This window comes from Drosophila willistoni, chromosome 3R, assembly GCF_018902025.1.
Source record: "Drosophila willistoni isolate 14030-0811.24 chromosome 3R, UCI_dwil_1.1, whole genome shotgun sequence".
In the NCBI taxonomy this organism is placed as follows: domain Eukaryota; kingdom Metazoa; phylum Arthropoda; class Insecta; order Diptera; family Drosophilidae; genus Drosophila; species Drosophila willistoni.
Genome location: NC_061086.1, coordinates 27,301,565 through 27,317,013, shown reverse-complemented (window position 1 = coordinate 27,317,013; position 15,449 = coordinate 27,301,565). Strand labels below are relative to the sequence as shown.

At 38.6% G+C, this 15,449-nt stretch overlaps 1 protein-coding gene across 1 annotated transcript; it reads right to left on the bottom strand.

The window, feature by feature from the left end:
- Positions 1 to 985: 985 nt before the first annotated feature.
- Positions 986 to 1,524, bottom strand: LOC6647087. Its single transcript, XM_002069639.4, has one exon. The coding sequence runs from the start codon at positions 1,445 to 1,447 to the stop codon at positions 1,136 to 1,138; it is 312 nt and encodes a 103-aa protein (XP_002069675.1). The 5' UTR covers positions 1,448 to 1,524; the 3' UTR covers positions 986 to 1,135.
- Positions 1,525 to 15,449: the final 13,925 nt, after the last annotated feature.

Sequence of the window (15,449 nt, the reverse complement as noted above, 5' to 3'; positions counted from 1 at the left end):
GCCTTTTTTTATTTGAGTTTTCACTTACCTAGCGCTTAAGTGTTTCTTTGGCCGGGGCCATTTGCCATTTGTTTTGGGCCAACATGCCCCAGCATCAGTCGATGTGAAAAGTTTCTGGCCAAGGTGGTACGCGATGGTCTAGGCCCAAAGAACGTACGGGCCCACATTTATGATTATTGCTTTTGCCGAGCTCAGCCCCCTACTTAAACCCTTAATGGTAATTTTAAGCATATTTTGGCCTAAAATCATTTTTGTTTTTGATTTAAAGCCAAAACAAGACTTCATCACGAGATATGCATCAATGTTTCGTATGCAATCGGGGGCAACCCTCTGCGCCAGCAGCTGCTGCTGCTACTGCTCTCCTCTTCGGCTCGGGAAGTGCACTTCACTTTGTCTAATTGTAAAATAAATAAATGAGATAAAAACGTGAACCACCAAAGAAGAAAAGGAGAAAAACCAAAAAAAAAAAACCTTGGAAAGGAAATGAAAAATTGTGCACGAGCTGCTAACCGCACACAGATGCACACACATACATACATACATGTATATATAAACTCACTTGCAGTTACTTCCTTCTTCATCTCCGTTTGCTTTGCCGCAAGTGCAATGTGTGAGTCTGAGGCTGAGGCCGTTGCCGTCGCCGGGAAGAGAAATTGTCGAAAATAATAAATCAAAGTGACACATCCTTGGTCTCCTTTTCCAGTGCTGCCCCCCCAAGGCAGCCAGCACCTGGCTAAGCCGTAGCAAGAAGACAAGCTTTCAATTTCAACGCTCAACAAGCAGACGACAAGGTATGCCTGACGTCTGACTGACTCCGTTGACTGACTGACAGACAGACAGACAAACTGAAGGAGTTTGCCTGCAACAAGATGCAGTTACACCAACCCCATAAGCCGATTCCCCCTGTTTAACCCACTCAGCCTTTTGTTTTTGCACCACCCTCATCATATTGTGATTGTCTGACAAGACGACGAAGTTGCTTAAGTACTTTGCGGCCAAAATGGCTTGCCATTGCAATTTAGATAAATTTTAATTTTAATAAAGTGTTTGCATTGCACTCGTGGCCCTCTCAGGCTCCAACTCTGCACAGATACTCTGCCAGAATTATGAATTAATTATCACAGCTGTTGGTCGTTCACTTTGGATTTCGTTTTGCTTTCGGTTTTGGTTGCGGCTCTGCCTTGACTCTGGGCTTGGATTTCAACTTGGGCGGTTTTGGCGGCACAGCATAATAGAGTTCACCAATTTGTCGAATGGTTTTATTGACTAAGCCCTCCTCCAGGGCCTCCTTAATGATTTTGTGACAAACAGCAGCCGGAAAGTCCGTTTTGATGCTCACCAAGCGTCCCACCTCCTGAATGGTTGCAGCGTGTGAGATTTCACCTAAGGCAGCCATTACAAGTTCATAAGAATTGCGAATAGTTCGATCATGGTAAATGAGAGCCATTAAAATAAGAAATATATGTACATTCGATTTTGTGTTTTCAAGTGAAACAAATATCAACAAATACTTTGGTTTTGCTTCAAAATTTACAATCTCAGTTATGCTTGGGGGACCACAAAACATTACCACAGGAGAATATTTTGCCAGCTCATCCATTCATTCATTCCCTTCATTCCGTAATTGAATACGAGGGTTGTTCTTAGAATTTAACAGATAACAGTTTTTGCGAGATACATTTGACAAACTTACATTAAATTTCAACCAACTCTCATTTGTTCTCTGAGCATTATCGAGTGTATTTTAGTCAAATTAGCAGCTCGTATGTATGTATATATCCTTACTCACTGACTCTAAAGGCTACATAATGGCGATTTGCAAACCTAATAATACGCTTGCCAAACAATGCCAAAAAGTTCAAAAGGCGGCCAACAATTTTTTTTTCTTTGGGCCAACAATTTGAATGAAGCTCACAAATTGAATAAAAAAAAAGGCCATCGCTCTCGCAGTTCAAGCTGAAAAACTGCTGGCCGTGATAAAATCATCCGTTTTTGTTCTCATTCTACTCTGAAGAAAGTTTTTTTTTTCTATCGCTCTCTTCTATTTTGCCAGTTTCTACTCGCCATCGCTTGGCCACGTTTTGCGTTTTATGGGCCACAATGTTGTAGGATGAAAATAAATTTTTATTGCCCCAGCGAATTCAATAAAGTCAAAGCGTGGAATAGAGACGAAATGGAGCTGAAGGGATGGGATGAAGCTGAAGTTAGCTGACTTCTTAATTAAATAGATTTTTAGGAAGCAAGTTTCATAGACCGAATGCCAAAATGTCAGAGTCTAGATATTTGTGTTGGCACAATTTTTTTTCAACATATTTATCTGCAGCTTAAATATTTACGTATCTAATTGCAACATATTATATGTAATTTATGTAAATTTTGCCTGCCATCATTTGCAGTCCGACAAAAACTAGTGGGTGGTTGGGTTTGGATTAAGGGCGGAGCTGGGCGTGACCGAGAGCGCATTACATTAAATCAAATTTGAATGCATTGACCAAAGCTGCGCCATTTCCAAACATAATGCGGCAGGATAATACATATTAGTGCATTTGTCTGTTTCAGTGTGTATGTGTGTGTGTGTGTGTGTGTGTGTTTCTGAATTGAATTTAATTTTATGCATTTGCTATATCAACGCATAAATTATGATAAAAGGCATAAAATATGCATGCTACCGAGCTGCTGGAGTAGGAGCATTTACTATATAAAACGGAAGTCCAAGTAAATTATGTTGATAGTCCGGCAGGGGATGCCTTTGGATGGGGTTGTTGGGCTTGGATGATGGAAGGTTTGGCTAAAATTTATGCATAAAACCAAGTCAAAGATCACAGCTGGACACACACAAACACAGATGCCTCACTTGAATTAGCGACGAACACAAATATTTATGACCAACTGGGGAGAGGCGAGGAAAAAGTTAAAGCACTTCAGGTAAATGTTCAACCTGCCGGCCCCCAAGGGCCACCTGTTCGCAGTTGGTTGTCAAAAGGCGAAACGGGAATGACAAACGGGCTACTGGAACACTGGCTAATCCAACTGAATGCCAATTTGGCACACATGCAGACAAGCTTTTGACTTTTCCCCACTCCTTCTCTCCCTCTCTTTACATTCCTCTTTCTTCTATTCTATTCGCTTTCTGCACATAATGAATTTGGCTCGTTCAATTAGTAGACAACTCTGGATGTCTCGTTGGCTTCGTCAACATGGAGGAGGCATTCCAGTCCCAGCAACTGTCGCTGTTTTATTAATGTGTCCTACCGAGTCTTTATAGTCAAGAAATACATGAATTGCAAAAAAAAATATATATATATGTATATATAGAAAAAGAAAAAAACCCAATAGAACAAGCGAAAATGCAAACTAATTGAAAACACTTCAAAGGACATCAATATCAAGGCCCTGTCCCCGCTGCTGGCATCTGACAATTGTCAAAGCGAAACGAACCAGCCAACCAAAAAGAAAGTAAAAAACTTGTCTACAATCTAACAAAAAAAAAGAAGCAGCGAACGATGTATTTCTGTGAAGCCGTACCTTTAATACCCTTCTATTTCTACAATAAATTATATTTTTAGATTGTATTAAATGAAGAAGAAGGAAGAAAATCCAGGAATTAAAAGGTGATATAGGTAGAAAGAGTCTCATACAGTTTATAAGCCTCTGATTCTGTTTTCATTGTTTGTGGGAACGAAAATTTGTGCTTTCAATTTGTGTTGCCTACTTTTAGGCAAAAGCTATTGGTTACTTTATTTGGAAGAGTATAATAAATAAATAAATGGAAACGTTTGAACAATGGCAGCTATGTAACTTATGCTTTCTGGGTTTCGACAATGAAATCAGAGCCATGTCAAAATTAAAAATATTTGCACATCCCTTTACTAAAAACAACAAACGCAAAACATTTCTATCTAAACATTCGTGCATTCACATTGTTTTCTTTTCTCTGTTGCTTGCTTTTGTTTTGTATTCATTTTTTTTTTCATTTTTGGTTTTGTTTTGTATGCTTCTCTATATATGTATATAAAATATTCAGTTACTTTAGTGTTTATACTAACTAAATGGGTAGGGAAGGGATATAGTTTTAGTTTCGTTCAGGTGAGCATACATTGATCTCTATGTGGGATGTGTGTGCGTGTGTGTGTGTGTGGTTGTGTGTGTATGCATACGTATCTATCAACCCCTGGAACAATAAGTTGATAAAATCCTTTTCATTTCGTGTGTGTGTGTGTCCGGTTTGCTGCGAAATCAATTTACAACGGAAGCTTGCTTACATAACCTCCCCCTGGAGACATATAATCCTGTTTATACGAGTATGTGCAGATGATGTCCTTCGTCTCTGCATCTTTCTATCTCTCTGCTTGCCTTCAAGGTCTATTTTAGCATCAAATGGGAAATTGTGTTTTCCTTTGGCATTTCACAAAATATCACAGGTAAAAGTCTAAGGACAATGTCAGCATATCCTTTGCTGCTCTGCTCAGTTGTAGTTGGTTGGTACTTTTGCATATCGGTCACAATGTCCTTTGGCTTGGCACGTGCAGACAACAAAACCCAACAAAATTCATATCCTTCACCCCTACCCCTACATGTTTCCCTTGGCCACTGGCCACACTGATGTGTGTGTGTGTGTGTGTGTGTGTAAAGGCTTCGATTGCATTTTATAATACGGTTATGCCTGCAAGTATTTATTTTTCCTCCAGTTTGATATTGTTTGTTGTGAAAATTTCATAAATATTAACATGCTGTCAGCTGCAGTTTGCTTTGTGTTGTCTTTGTAATAGTCTAACTAAATGAAAATCATCATCATCATCATCATCATCATCATCATCATCATCATGGTGCATATGTATATGTGTGCATGCATGCATGTGCTGAGAAGTGATTTTCCTTTTGTGTATGGCATTTAATTACAGCTCCCACAGAAGCTGCTGGCATATCTGGCGTATGCGTAATATATTTGTTTTGTCAACGCATTTAGCTTGGTAATGGAAATGTTTTGTACGTTTCTTTGAATTTATATATCCACATATCTATGTGGTTGGTCAATCATGAAATTCATTTCCAACAGAAAGGTCATAAGCAATGATTTTCAATTGATAGTTTCCGTTGCTGATGTTTCCATTTAAAACAAATAAATATTTAATTTCACTTTGCTCAATGTGTGACCTGAAAAATATAAATTTTACTTACACAAATGAATGTTAAATCAAAATGCTCCCTCTTTTAATATACAAACATACACAAGTCTAAGAGGAAATATTAGTTTTCATTTTCCATTCTGCATTGCAAATTAATTCAAATTGCGCTTAAAGATCTTAAGACTGAAAGGCAAAAGTTATGATAACTTTTTAGCTTTTAAAAAATTAAAAATTAAAAAGTTTATAGTCAAACAGCAAAAAGTGGTAAATCTAAAACGAATTTTCCATGCAAATAGCTGGTAGCTTTAATTTAAATTTAGTCATTTGCTCTGCGGGTCAAAGTCAATGGTTACTTTTACTTAAAAAAAAAAAGAAACTCTTGAAGCTTGAATATGCAAACTGATTATGTCGACTTTGTTCCCCTGGTGCGGATACTTTGTGTGCAGTTAGTTAGTTAGTTTGTTAGTTAGACTGACTCCTAGCCTGAAGTGGATTAAAGACACCAAAAGCCACTCAAAGTCAGTTTGGGGCAGATTGAGAAGCAGAATCGGAAGGACTTTTCAATGGCCACTCAAAGTTTATAAAAGTTTGCGCGCAACAATAAGATAAGTAGAGGGTCCTTTGGTAGCTTTTATTCAGCTGCTGCTCCAGCTACTGCTGCAGTCAAAGTTATCCTGGCAACATTGCGTCAATTCAATTGATTTGCTTTTGAAGTGCAATGCGTTTTTAAGCGCTGCACAAATAAAACTAATGCAATGTATGCCCCCAGAAGTTGGGGCAAAAAAAAGAAAGAAAAGTTTTGGCTAATGAAATTAAATCCAACTGCAAGGATTGTATGCAGTCTCACTCAATCTCTCTCTCTCTCTTTCTCTTTCGCATTTTTATATTTTTCAATTAAACTGATTGATTTTTCGCATTTTGTGCTTGCCCAGCTCTTGCTGCTTAAGCTTTAAATTCAGTTTGGCAAACATTTCCGGGCACAAGACATCAGAGGAGGTGGAGTAGGAGGAGGAGGAGGAGGCTATAATTTACGTTCTTCTGTTTTTTCTCTGCCACATTCCTTTTATATACATTTTTTATTGGTATTTTCATTCTGCGTAACAAGTTTTTTGGCTAATTTATTGCGATCGACGCCTCGTAAATTGTAGGCAAGTCCTTGCCGTGTTCGTGTCCATGTCCGTGTCCGTGTCCATGTCCGTGTTCATGGCCAGTGAGCAATGAGCATGTTAATGTCAATATTAATGCTCAGCTAGAGCAATAAGGAAAACAACTCACGAATTTAATTTATTTTTCAGCATTAAGAGGAGGAAATTTTGGAGCTTCATCACAACATAATCCAGTTTAATTATCCTCAATTGTCAGTGTCATAAAGTGCAGATTCTCCTTCAGTCTCTCTCTCTCTCTAAATAATCTCCCGCAGGACACTTGACAAATAAGTCAGCCTGTCAAACTGTTACTTGGCAGGTGACTCCATCATCCGACAACAACAACAACAACAACTTCCTCTTCTATTTGGCTCATTGGCAAATTAATTAGCTGCCAATTTGCCGAAAAGTTTCCTACATCTTTTAGGGGGGCGGTGGTGGGTGATAGGGAATGGGCATTGGACACCCAAGTTTAATTGCGTTTTTGTGCTTGAAGTGTTTTGGATCTGTCCCAAGCTCATTATGTACAACTTTTGGGTATATTTCTGAAGAGTTTCTTTTTGGCGTTGACAGCGCAAGGCACCACATGAAACGAACCGCAAAACTAACAAGACCCTGGAATTCATGCAACCACTAACAACCACGACGAATGCTAACAAGAACGTTAAGACGTTCGCCCTGTTGGCAGTTGAAAAACGGCATTTGGGTTTATTGAAGCGTTATGAAATCTTGAAAGGCGGAAAATGTTATTTGTCTTGCCAACAAAAACAACTCCAGTGACTACAACAAACATGTGCTAAGGGCATAAAAGGTGTTTGGTTTTACAAATCGTTGGGAAATGTCTGTTTGTGCATTTGTGTGAATGCTGTCACTGTGTAAGCCAAGCATACTATGCTGGCCATACAATTAGTAACAGGAAATAAGCAAAACCAAACTGAGCACGCATTATCTAAATTAATCATAGAACTAAATTCTCTAAATTCTCTAAACTTCTATGAACATTTACTTACAATCACAATAACTCAACGAGCTACTTACTACTTTTTCGAATAATATTTTCTTCTTACATATTTGAAATGTAAATTTCTCTGCAGATCCGGAATCGTTGAAGCATTCGCTTTCAATTAAACTTTGGCAACATTCTTACCCAAACTCTTGGCTAAACCTATTTGGATGGCCCCACATAAATATGCACATACTAATGTATAGGTGGGTATATAAAAAGTATTTACGACACGTGCTAACTTTGATTGTTTTTGCCAGCATCGGCGTCTTTCTATCGTCCTCGTTCTCGTTCTCGTTCTGATGCTAGACGAAACACCTGCCCACACACACAAACACCCACAAAATTGTTTTTTTTTTTTATATACTTGGATCCTGTCAGTGCTGCTGACTTGCAACTATCTCACGTTTTGTTCTTGTCGATGTGAGCGTATAAATCAGATGACGACCCTTGCAGAAAAAGCAAGTTCTATTTCTTGAGCTAGTTGTTGTTGTTGTTTTTGTTTCTTTTCTCAGCTCTGCTTGGCAACTTAAGTAACGCAATCAGCTTGAGTGCTTTTTCCAATTTGCCTGGAGCCCAGAATCAACCGAATGTATGAATGTATGTAGTTCTATTCATAGTCGCTTTGCCGTTATTCATAGAAAACGAAAATTGCATTTAAATAAAACACAAATCTAATTCATTGTCCAACAACAAAAAGCAAATTGAGTTATTTAATTTGTCTGGCAATTACTACTAACAAACTCAAACTCTTGCTTTATATGCATTTTCAATATAACAATGAACATGAAATTGAAATATGTATTTGAAATTCCTACAATATGCATGAATACATTCACTCACTGGTTCAGTCAGCAATCATTATACATAATAATAATAATAATAATAATCATACCAATCATGGTAATGCGCTTAAATTCATTAGTGCAATAAACCATAAGAGTGAAAACCAAAGTGGACTATTGAAGTATTTATCGAGAAGGACGAGCGAAAATAGCCAATGAATTCACAATTTCTGTTGCATTCTCATTTCCTTTTCCGTTGCTAACAAATACAAGTGCATAGTGTATTGCATATATGCATTTCCGCTCTGATCTGATGCCATTTCCATACATCGACAACGCAAAGAAATTGTATAAAGCGAGAATACCATTTGAAATGCCATCAAAATTGTATGGCATTTTTGTTGATTTGACGGAAGTAAACATTTGACGAAAAAAAAAACTGGAAAAACGTTGAGTGCTATAAAATATATATTCGATTTAGAGCCCAAGGCACAAGGGGACACAAGGAAAAGCAGCAGCTGCATCCTATCGATTTGTTTTGCCCCCAAAGGGTTAATAATATTCATCATATTTAGCTGTAGGCCATATAATTTCGTCTTGCAATTATATAGTTTATGATTGATTCCCTCACAAATTCAGCATCAGCATCAAGCTGGTAAAGGACTAAAAATTCTGTTATCGAAAGCCGAAAATTTATATGCATAGTTCAATGATTTTCGTTATAGCAAATGCAATTTGTGCTGTAAACGCGTGCCCAATCTTAAATGTGGCATATTCGAATCGAACATTATTCTCATATGCCAACAACATAGTACCAGAAAGAGGCAAACAGATGGTGGGAGGTGGAGGGAGTGAAAAAAAATGCATTTTCATGCAATACTGACGCCGACGATGCGTCCGCCTAATGAGGCTAATGTAGAGTCATGTTTGTGTAGAGTCGCGTCTATATGCATGTGTGTGTGTGCCTGTCGATGTGTGTGTGTGAGTTAAAAATGGCTGCTGCTGCTGCTCAACTAAGCATATCGACGTCAATAAATCATCCAATAATGCGCTGATGCTGATGCCTTTGCAGTCCTGGGTGCAAAATGCCAAACCGGGACTAGAGCATGAGTGTATGTCTTTTGCCATTTCCGGAGTTACATACGAGCCAGTTCTAGCTTCATCTCCAGCTCCACCATTGGTACTCTGAGTGCTTTTTAACTTGCCCTCTCCCCTATTCTCTCCATCTTCATCTCCATCTCTCTCACTTACTGTCTGGACTGCTTTGGCGCACTTATGTTTGCAGATTGTCAGCATAAAATGCAAGAAGAGAGCATTTCACAGATTGAATTTTATTCGGTTGCGGTTATTTCAACCATTACGAGTGTGCTGAGTTGGTTCGGGGCCCGCAAGTGGCTGGAGTGCATGCATCAATTTACTAAATGAAGCTTATGTGTAGCTGATACTCTATATGGCTGTGGCTGTGGCAAACTAGCAAAACGTTTCGTCGGTCTAAAGTTGCATTTTCTGCTGGCGTCAATGTTGTTTCTTCTTCGCCTTCTGCTCTCCTTCTTGATGCAATCTCGCAGTTTTGCAATTTCGCCCTTCCGCCAAAGTTCATTAAGTTTCATTTGTTTTGTCAGTTGAGGCCACGCCCAAGTACTTACCCAGCACATACATACATACATAGTAGATCTTCGTTGAAATTTGCTTGGCATGAACTATTTAAGCTAATCATTTCATCGCTTATGCACGTCAGCATCCACTAAGTAAGGCCACTAAGTGAAGTCGTGTGCAAAAATATAGCGTGAATATCCTGTCTGTCTGGCAGCACTAATGCGATTTCGATGCTATGATTCGATTGAAGCCAATTGACAGATTGCCCTCACTATAACGCCAATAACAGGCATTCGCGATTAAATTGTGCAAACAAATTCAATTTAATTCTGCAAGAAACTGAATGTCTCTTCGATTTCCTCTATATTTTATAGTGCGGCCTAGAAGTATACTACAATTCTCTCTAATTTCTCTCTGCTTATCTACATACAATCCGAGAATCGGTTGATGGTTAGCTCAAATCTTAATTAGACTAATTAAAACGGACAACCGACCCGTTGCATTAATAACCTGCAAAAGCAGCATCCTTCCTCCTTTAGCCCCGTGACGAACGAAGCCAGCCACAAAGCATTTATGCAAATCAAAACGATGGGTGTGCAAGTCAAGATCCTGGGCTTATACCAACTGCCATGACAACGTGGCTATATATGTATGTACGTACGTTTTGTAGGATGCATTGGACATTCAATTTGAAGGCACAAATTGACAATTAGATATGCGGTGAGTGCAAAATGCAGAAGCGTGTGGATTGTGTGGCCTTTGTCATGTAATTAACAGCATAATTGTCATTTGGCATTTTCCTCATTTTCTTTATTTTGCATTTGCTGTGCACTCATTATCATATACAATTTCTATATACATACATACATATTTCCATTTGTACTATGTCGAGGCAATTAAATACACATTTTATGCATGTTATTAGCATGCATGGCTAATGCCAGAGAGCACTTCAAAGAAAAAAACGGGGAACCCTTTACTTTTTGTCTCGTCTAGTGCTTACTTTTGTATATTTTATACGAAAAGTCTTTTCTTTTAGATTTTTGTCGCTTTTTTTAAATATTGCGACTCGTTTTCAATTTCTTAGCATTTGCATTTTTGCCTTTGACAATTCTCTTTCTTGTTTGCTGCTTCTTCCATCCCTTTCTGCACTCTTTCACTCTGAGGTCTGTGTCCTTATTTTGCTCTCTTTCTGTCAGTCTATTGACATGGGACTGGACCATCCGTCCGGTAAAGCAAGTTGCCAAGTGCCCAATTCCTCTCCTCCGCTTGGGCTATGAATTTCCGTTTCCGGTGCCTTGCGACACGCTTCTCAAAGTGCACTCAAGTGAAAAAAGTGCCTTTCAACTTATTTTCCTGTTTCTGTTTCTATTCCGCCATCTTTGCCGTTTCACCCCATTCCCCCCACTTTGTACTTTAGTTCTTTTTAGTTTGCTTCTTCTTCATCTTCTTTGTTTCATGCTTTTTCCTTTTGATTAGATTTTTATTCTCATGAATTTTCATTTCCGTTAGTGAATTTTTTTTTTTGTTGTATATGTTCAAATGCTTCTTTATCTATTTGTCAATGAATTCCTTAGAGTAGTGTCGATAAACAAAAAAGGCAATGACAGAGAAAATGAAAGAGAGAGAGAGAGAGAGACAAAGAGTTACATTAAATAAATACCAAATAAGGCATAGCTCCGAGCTGAACTTTGAGCTAAACAATTGAAAATGCAGGCTCTTTCTATCGATGTGTTTGTATCTGTTTATTCCCCGTCGTGCGACTTAATGCACATTCCAAATTACCGGCCAGTTGTTGACCTGATTACAAAACAGCTCCCTGCGGCGCCACCCCCACACCCACACCCTTAAACCCGTGCCCATTCCCGGCATAACTCGAGCCTTTAGCTCTTCAATCGATGCTGCAACTATCTATTAATTTAGCGCCGTTTTAATTAAACCTGACAATATTTTTTCTTTTCACCATTTTCCATTATTTTTTTTTCCGATAATTATTTTGTGGGCAAGGATTATTGTAATATTGATTACATAATCGACAAATAACGGGCAAGGGAAATGCCAGACGGATACTTTCAGGAATCGAACGAAGGAATGGGCGGCTTGTTTATTGAAGCGAAATTAATTACGTCTCTTTAAGGGCAAGGTAAATCACAGGGCCGACAAAATTTTATCCTTGCACATTTTCCTGCTGCACTCGAAGAGATGGTACATTTTAATAATTAATTAACATGAACTTTAAATTATTTCTCGGATTAAATGAACTTCCGACTAATAGGTTAATGTAACTAGTGAGTAATTTAAGAAGATGAAGAAATGGACACACATAGCCATGATATCATGTAAATGTAAGGGTATATAATAACTAAAATAATTGAATAAAATAGTTTCAAGTAAAGGTTAGGTTAAAGAATCTAACTTAGAGATGCCATCAAAAGGGGAATGATGAACGAAAAATTAATAATTAATATAACAAACAATTAATCATGTCATCTACTCATGTGCTTTAGCTATTTTGAAGCCTATACTTTAATTTATTATGTGGACATATTGGCAAAGACTTTTGTCCTCACTTTTATTGTCATTTCCATTAAGATGGCATGTTGCCCAGGAGCAGCTAACTACATATTCTCATTTAGAGTCTCATAAATGTTTTCAGTTTGAATTTGCCATGTTCACTCAATTGCCTGCGTTTCCACTTGAATTGGTATCTGTTTGCTCATGGCAACGCTTGCCAGATGACAACTACAAATCGGCACACACACATATACACATCGTCCTGAAAGCTGATCAACGTTCAGTGAACAAAAACAAAGGCATGTGTCGAGTAAAGAGAACGCGAGAACGCACACACAAAAAAAAAATGGATAAAGGCAGAATCGGAGCAATAGCTGGGACAAATTAACAAGTCGTAGTTTGCGACAGAGCGTAAAGATAGCATTCCAATTCCAATTCCAGGACCATGACATTTCTCTATATACATACATATGTATGTATGTGGAGATGTCCTCAACTTCAATTCACCTCTTCATTCTTTTTTACTTTCATGGCATACAAAGACCAGCAAGTTGCGTGGAAATCAATGAAAGCCACATTGAACAATTTAATTCCATTCAATGGCTGACTGACGACTAAACGACCGGGACAAAGGCTTTTTGTGTTAAATAGTTGAACGGTGCTAGGAATTATAATGAATTCAACACCCCTCACATGCTCACATGCTCACATGTTGCACATTGACTTGACGAAAGGGCTGCAAAAGGGGTTGGTTGGTGCGAAGGCAAACCTGTGATAATTCAAATAATCATGGTAGAGACAGGCAGAGTCATAGCCACATTGCAGCATCCGGCATCAGCATCCTCCCATCATCCGTGCAGGCAATGCAAAAGCACTTTATTTAAGTGAGTCCCACATGAATTGCACTTGCCTGGCTGCCTCTCTGGCTGGTCTCTCCTCTCTGGCTGTTTGTATTTGTAACACTTCTTTGCATTTTTTATACACTGTCTTTATAAAGGATGCACACACACATACAAACATAAACACACAGGCTCAAACACACACACATATACATCGTGGCAGCCGCATCAAGTGCCTTTGGCAGCAGCTGTTTGGAATGGCATGCCTGGTAGGGTAGGGTAGGTTCGGGTTCGGGTTCGGGTTGGGTTGGGTTGGGTAGATGTGGTTTGGTCTGGGATTGGGTCTCCGGCTCCAACCCTCTCTCTGTGGTTGCGGTAGTCCGCGCTTGCTCATTATGTTAAGTTGGCTTTGCATCTGCTGGATGTTTGCTCTACAAGAGAAACCCTAAAAGCTCCCAGACCCCACAACCAGAACACAAACTCAGATTCCGTTTACGACTTAAAGCAAACATTTGCATGAAAACTGCTTTCCAAATCAATCGACAATATGTTTAAATTTTTTTTATAATTATTATGAATATTCTTTTAACATTTTAGCAAAGCTATAAATGTTTGTTCCAAGTGCTTAGTTGCTCTAACAAAAGTCATTCACCATTTTCGTATAGATGTAATTTGAAAACTTTAATTAAAAGCAATGCCGACCAGTTGACCTAACCACAGAGACAGATAGATAGATGGAAAGACAGACACAGAGAGAGAGAGCCGGAGCCATGGAAACAGTTGGGAGCCATGTGCAAATGCATCAAAGGCAAAATTTGCATTCGCCAGGAATTGTGCAGATAATGTCCTACGCACATGACCTCCATCCTCCTATCTAACTCTAACTACACTGGGTTGTTATTAAATGCAAGTGCATGCCATGCGGTGTATCTGTGTGTGTGTGTGTATTTGTCTGCCTAGCAGTGGAGTCTTCAGAAGGGGCTTAAGAGGCTGGCGTCTTTAAATTACTCTTCTTTTATATAAACTCTGAATAGATAGACGACCATTTGACTCTAATCAAACCTTTTGACATTAATTTCTCCTCAAAAACCCCCCGTTAATCCTTCTGGAACGCCACTGGCGCATGTGTGTTAGCATTACAACTACATTTGAAATAGGTGGCCTGGGTTTGTATGGTATACTACTGTATGTATGGTGTAACCTCTTGCAGTTTTGGGGTTTTGAATTTGCTTTAATTGCATTATTGTCAGTGTTGCCGGTTGCTGTTTGGTCCCGAGCTGATTGCCTGGCATTGTCTGTGTTGCTCAACTTTATTCCTTTGCATAGTTCGTGTTTATTTGCTTGCCTACCAAGCAGCTTTAACTAATTGAAATCGATTTTGTCCAGCAAATGGAACAAAAGATTAAAACAGACAGAGACAGGCATAGTGAAATAGATTGCTAAAGAGAGACACAGAGAGAGATATAGGTACCGAGGGGCAAAAGTAAAGAAGGTAAAGCCCATCCTCGAGTGCTGTCATTGAGAATCATGTCAGCGTTAAGCCTAAATGCTACACATATAAAGTGCACTGTGCACTCCGCATGCGGTTGTATTATCGATTTTGGCCCTGATAAAATTTGCATTAGCCTTAAGTGCACTTCGACTTGAACTCTAAGCAAAAATGAAGCTGTCTTCCTGATAATGCTGAATCCATTGTGTGTATTTACTGCAATGCGTAACCGCATGGCAATTAATGCCACAAGCGTGCACAATGGCCAAAAACTATGGCAAAACAATGGCAAATTACCATTTTAATTGTTCAGAACATTATGCACATGTAATCCTAAACCAGCAACTAAAACTTTACGCCCCAAATGTACGATTGGAGGTTCGATATGGCCATTTAACAAAGTTTCAAGCACGCACCTTAATTAGCTAGAGTTTTGTGTCGGTTGTTGTTGTTGTTGAATAAAGGTACAAGGATTCAGCATGTGCCTAAGCAATCACTTTATCTGATTGTTTTTAAGCTCTTCTAATTTTAATAATGACTTGAATAGAAACAACTAAACTCTCTAAATTTTGTCACGTTTTGTTTCATTACAGAAACACAATATAGAAAGAAAAGTATGTATTAATGGGTCTTAGAATGGATAAAAAATGTAAATCTTTACATATATTATTTCTCCCATGATTCCCAGCAGCTGAGAACTTTCTGTAAAGACGAACAAATCTTGACAAATTTTGAAGCTCTTCATTTCCTATATGAACTGATAACATCGAGGTAGTCGGTTTAACTCCTTCTGAAAATAGAAAAACGAATTTCAAAAAACCCTCCACAATTTTTGAGCAGAGAATCGAGGTTGTCATTGGCTTACAGACTTCATGTCAAAGAGAAGTTGTCGTCATTTGCAATAGCCACATAGCAGGTAAACACAGTGAATCATTATGAGCTATGTGGTGTG

What these genes read in the sequence shown, in the direction of transcription:
- LOC6647087 (XM_002069639.4), bottom strand. Translation starts at nt 1,447, where the DNA reads ATGGCTCTCATTTACCATGATCGAACTATTCGCAATTCTTATGAACTT.